General features: G+C 33.8%; 1 protein-coding gene across 1 annotated transcript; it reads right to left on the reverse strand.

Annotated features, from left to right (window-relative positions):
- Positions 1-1585: 1585 nt before the first annotated feature.
- Positions 1586-3288, reverse strand: LOC18027935 (E3 ubiquitin-protein ligase PUB23). Its single transcript, XM_006410700.2, has one exon. It carries the CDS (start codon positions 3069-3071, stop codon positions 1833-1835), a length of 1239 nt encoding a protein of 412 aa, XP_006410763.1. The 5' UTR covers positions 3072-3288; the 3' UTR covers positions 1586-1832.
- Positions 3289-6000: the final 2712 nt, after the last annotated feature.

The following is a 6000-nucleotide window of genomic DNA, read 5'->3' on the forward strand; positions in this document are numbered from 1 at the left end:
CATTTAAAAATTGTTGAAAAAAAAAAAATATATACATTTAAAAATATGAGTTGAGTGAATTTTTTATGGCGCAATTAAATTCATCAAAGACAAGAGGGGGAAGTTCGAACCCACCATATCTATCTTTGAATTTATTATTGGACAAACTCATTTACTTTTATCAATTTCTTCCTACACAACTTTAACCGCTCTTTCGATTTAAAAATATAATACGTCGAGTAATTCTAACCAATAAAAAACTACCACCAATTTATTACTAGTAATAACAAGTTGACAACAACAATGATAAGAATGAAGGAGAAGAACTTAAGGTAAACTAAGTGGCAGTGGCTAATAATTCTTATCTCAAGAAGTTTTCATGTAGAATTAGGTCAGATATCAATTTTTTTAAGCGTAAATTATCTATTCATTTTAATTTGGTCAATCGTAATGGTGTTATGTTTACAATCTACTAAATATATATATATATATATGATACTCATTTTGAGAAATTTATTGGATGGTAGAAATTGGATCATCCCGGTTATGAAAAAATAAAACTGTTGAGAAGGTAATTGAGACGGTTGAGAGACAGCACAATTACAACTGTTTTATTTATATATCAACTCGAAGAATTTTTATGAGTTTTAATTCTGTCTGTGTACTGTTCAAATACAGCTACAAGTTGTGGTCCAGTCTGGACCCACTTTTGTACTTTTAAACTCATCTAGATTTTGTGACCTGCTCGCAATATATGACTACTTTTATGTTTTGTTCAAAATAAAAAGTGACCACTATTTCCTTTTCATTATATACATGATACACCCATTTAAAAATAACGGGCATATTTTTTACTTGTTTTTAACTATATTTTATGTGATATGGGTGGGTGGTATGGTTCAATATTGGCCTGCTACTCAGATTTTTAGGTGTCAATTTCTTTGTTTCTATTTCGTTTTGGGTGGCTCTTTCTGTAGTATTCTATATATTTCACGTATACATTTTTGTCTTGATCTCGACTCCGTCCTGTGGTAATTAGCCGTTTCTTATATTTAATTTCGTTGGTCAATGAGAATTATAGTCATTAGATTCGATCGACTCAAAAGTATAGCACACTGATCTCGATCTTTTTTCTTCTAAGAAATACATTAATATGACTGTAAGAATCAAAATTTCAACCAGATGCGATCTGAAAAAGAATTTTTTATTATAATTTTATTATTCTTATGTTATCTTTTGGTACCATATTATATATTGTTTTTCCTTTGTATTCATGTACCAACACCATGTGCTCTGATTGTGAAAAACCAAACATAGATATCTTTGTAATTGAAAACACGGTAACGTACGTTGGATTGGTTTATAAAATACAACATTACAACAATCTGATCTAAATTTGAATGCTAAAACTGATATATGTATTGTACTTATCACTCATAAGAAACTGATTGAAAAAACTTATACATACAAATCACTTACTCGTTCAAGAAAAAAAGGAAAGGATGAAAATGACATGCTCCTTTGTTTCTGGAAAATTATAGAAAAGGATAATATAACATCGCTTTCACAATAATGAACATTCAAGTGAGAATAGCCATGTAACATGTGATTTCATTGATTTCTTTCCAGTTTTTATTTCTTATGAAAAATAATTTCATGAACAGTTTCCCCTATTATCTACATTAATATTGTGAACATCAAAAGTATAAAAAGTAAACTAAAAAAATTGAATCATTACACTGGAGTAAACCACTAGTCTTTTTAACAATTTGCGAAGAATAATTCTAAAAAGTGTTTGCACTCATTGAAAATTGAACTCCTTTGTATGTCTGTACGTTGTTTTCTTGGTTTCATCAGGAGGGATATGCAAGAATCATGTTTCTTGAGAGACAAGGAGAGTCCCTCCAAACCCTAGCGTGCAACTTAAGCAACTCCTTTGCCTTCTCTTTAGTCTTGCTTCCACAACTAACCTGAAGCACAAGACACAACTTCGTTACAACCCCCAACTGTAACATCTCGTTTAGCAAAGCCGGCGTCGCGCAGAACTTTCCCACCGATAACAAAACCCTAACAGCTCTATCGCTTGCCGTCTGCGAAACCCTCAATATTTTCTTGCAAACCACCGCTATAGCGGCTCCGTGGTTCAAGAACTCGGCTCGTCCCTCCGCACACTGACACAACAGATCAAGAACCACCATCGCCATCTCTGGACCTCTCCTATCTGATGAGAAGCTATCGTCCATGAGAAGCTCGATTATCACAGAGATCGCTCCAGCTTCCACAGCCTTGTGTCTGTTTCTTCCCCATGGACATATGTTCACCAATATATGCATCGCGGCTTTCGTCGCCTTGTGAGAGATCTGGTCGTCCAAGATCTGGACGACCTCAGTGAAAACCGTTGGCTTCAGCGTCATAATCTGCATTGGATCCGCTACTTCAAGAATGTTCTTGAGAAGCAAAGTTGCATAGGCTCTGGACTCGTAGATCCCTCGCTCCATGATCTTGATTAAAGAATTTACGATATCGTTTTCTTTGTTGTTGTTAAAAAGATTCTTGAGGACTGTTTCTGAGGTCTCAAGATGGTAGAGTAAGCTGAGGGCTTCGTCGGTCAAACTATTCGAAGAGTCAAACCCATTTTCCAAGTCGTTGTTGCTTACGATGGTGGCCAAGAACTCCGGTACTCCTGCCGCCTCCAAACACCGCTTGTTGGTCGCGTTCTCCGACACAATCTGACGAAGTCGTTTGAGACATTTGACCTGGTTTTGATGAGAAGATGCTGATTCTTTAATGAGCTTTTCGATCTCAGACTTACAGATCGGAGGTCTCGGTGTTGGGATCCTCTCGACGCCGTAAGAGGCGTTTAATGTGCACCAAGATTGGATGAGACGGCGAAGAGTGTGGTTAGGGGTGAGATCTGCGTCGGATATGTCTTGTTTGGTGACCGGACACGAGTTCTTCTTGCCGGAAAAGAGCCATTTCTCGATGCTGTCTCTGTCGTAAGTGATTCCGGTAGAGACTATCACCGGATCTTTCATGATCTCTAGAGATATTGGGCAAAGGAAGAATGGTGGAATCTGGATCTCTTCGTCCATAAATCCTCCGGAAAAAAAGAATGAAGAGGTTGTGAATTTGACGAGAACCCAAATGAATATATTGATCAAAGAAGCTGAGGAAACAAAAGAAATTGTATATTCGTAGCTACAAGGTGTAGTAGTTGGGTTTGGGAAGATGTGAATTGGTTTGAATAAGTTAGGAAGAAGAGAGAGGAGGCGTTGGGGCTTTAAATATAAAGGAAATGCCAGAAATTCACAGTTATTAAAAATTCAAAACACGGACAATACAAATACTATTGTATACTCTTTGTAAAGCTGTCCATATATATGGCAAAAAAAAAACCTGCCCCTATTTAAGTGTTTTATTAGTATTATTTTCTTATGGAACGAGCGAGGAACATAGATTTGACTTTTGTTTTTTTCTTTTGAGTTGGGTGGTGTACGAAAATAAATAGCTAAAAAAACACGTGAGACGTATTAAGATGTTGGACTTTTCAAAAGGAAATTGTAACTAAACGGATAAGAAAATGGTGATAAATAATTAAATAGAGTCATTCGGTCGTGGCGGTGGTGAAGAGAATAGTATCTACTTTGTGGTAAAAAAGGAGAGAATAGTGACTGCTTTTTCACTCACATGCCATAATTGATTGATTCCTTCTTCCTCCAATTTTTTTTTTTTTACGCAGTTCTTTTGCCATCCCTTTTGACTTTTGATATTTGTTTTTGGTCTTAGAAAAGAAATAGCAACTATACAAATTTACTACTACTCTTTTCGTTTGAGTTAGTTAGTCAAATATATCACTTTTATTTGTAGCACATAGAAAATGATACATTCATAAATACATGTAAGATTCATAAACTATAATTTTGATAAATATTATGACTTTTTCATAACTGAATTTTGATCTTGTCTTGTACTTTTGGTCAATCTCCCGACATAATGAAAAATACCTCATTGTACGATTTAAGCATCAAATATGCGAACTTGATGAATCAAAAGAGGAAAAAAAATTCTTGAATTTTCAACTATTTTAAAAGATGATATAGTTTTATGAACATGAACTAAAGCTAGAAAGTGGCGAGTATGATCAAGCTAATATGTGCAAACTCTTTGGAATATCCTCATATATGTGTCAAAACTCTAACATATGATCTATATGTATTCCAAAACTGTACATTTGTTGTTTATTGAGAATTTGTTTTTATTTGAATTCTTATAATAGTCTGCGGAGTCAGAGGAAGAAAAACAGCACGATTGCATTATTTAGACTACATTATATTCAAGTAGCAAGCCATTTAACAAAGAATATTATATTCAAGTATGGTTTATTTATGAACACGAACAAAAGCTAGAAAGTGTTCTATATGTACATTTTGACGACTCTAACCACAAACATATCCAACATGGCCACTTGCGTGCTTATAGCTAGGACCATTCCTTAGTATCTTATCAGAGCTTCAAGACATAATTTTAAAAATTGGCCAGTGACCATACAATTGAAAGTTATTTGTTAGAAACGACTTGAGGTTTAAAATCGTTGTTCGAGACTCGAGAGTATCTCTCTGTCCCCTTACTAATCGAGTAAAGAATTAGTGGTGTTTAGTCGTAAAATATTGTTTACGTAATTTTTTTTTGAAAAAAATATTAATAGGGAAAAGTTGGAAAATGTGGAAATACTAAAATAGAAAGTATGCATTAATTACTACAAAACGAAAGTAATTGTAAAATTATTTTTCGGTGATCCAATTAATTTCGTCATCGTGGTTAACATGTTCCACGATTGCAGACTTGCAGTTATATGTTATGGGTAACCCTTTTACTTCTAATAAAAAAAAAGTTGTTTTCATTTGATTGTTTCTTTTTTGTTACCGACAAAACCTAAATAAGTGCCAATAAGTTGGACCCATACAAAGTTATGTTCTACCTTTTTCTACGATCTTCTACAATATTTCGTTTTCGTAATATTTCATACTTAATTACTTTGACAATTTTGTGACGTAGATCGTGATACTGGCTGTCTATCTAGAAGTCAAAGTCTGATAAATAGACAATATTTGATTGTAATGAGAAACAACCACTTTAAATATGTGAGTTAAAAAAAAAATATGGGGCTGTGGGCATCGATCATGTTAAAGTGTGCCGTACTATTGAGCTTTTGACAGGAATTTACACATGCTTTAGTAAAATTAATGGTATGATTAAATGATAAATCATATAAAACAATTAATCCTCCCACTCAAAATTTCGAATCCAAATTTCAAAATTACAATGTCTACATCTTAATAGAATATATTTGTAAAAAAAAAAACTAAAAATAGATCATCATAAAATAAAACTTTGCAAAATGGATTTCTCTTAGTAGGAAATCGTTTTTTTTTTTTATAATTAGAAAGGATCATGAGATGATAAATATTGGGATAAAATTGTATAAAGTAATAATCGGTTAAGTAGAAGTTCAATCAAATCCTATAGGTAAGGTGGCTCAAAACGTATATTATTAGGGCTGGATTCAAGTCAGGAGTGTGGAGCTTCAACAACTTAATTATGCCACCCTCGCAAGAATATAACACGGTTTAAAAGATACCACTACTGCATGAATGTGCATGCGTGTATGAAATTGGACCGTGATGTCGGTTGGCTCCACTTCTCATCTGCTTCATTTGCTCTCGCTATTATTCTACCCTTGTTTTGATGTAATTTTCTTGTTGTATTCTCTTTGCTTCTCGTTGTAACTCAAAATCGTATCCCATTTGGGAGGAAGAATATAGGAGAAATAAAGTTTAAAAGAAAGAAAAAAATGTGCATGTGTGTATGAAACTTTCTTAATATACAAATAGCATATTCTATATTCATGCAAATTAGCTCACTAATTGATTTGACCACACTCTTTCAGCAAATTAAATAATATAATCTTACTTTACGACTAAACACCGCAATTGCTAGGTACAATGCATTTGAAGATCTTCG

Source organism: Eutrema salsugineum, unplaced genomic scaffold (assembly GCF_000478725.1).
Source record: "Eutrema salsugineum unplaced genomic scaffold, Eutsalg1_0 scaffold_10, whole genome shotgun sequence".
Taxonomy (NCBI): domain Eukaryota; kingdom Viridiplantae; phylum Streptophyta; class Magnoliopsida; order Brassicales; family Brassicaceae; genus Eutrema; species Eutrema salsugineum.

Coding starts and splice junctions, on each gene's coding strand:
- LOC18027935 (XM_006410700.2), bottom strand. CDS start 3,071: ATGGACGAAGAGATCCAGATTCCACCATTCTTCCTTTGCCCAATATCT.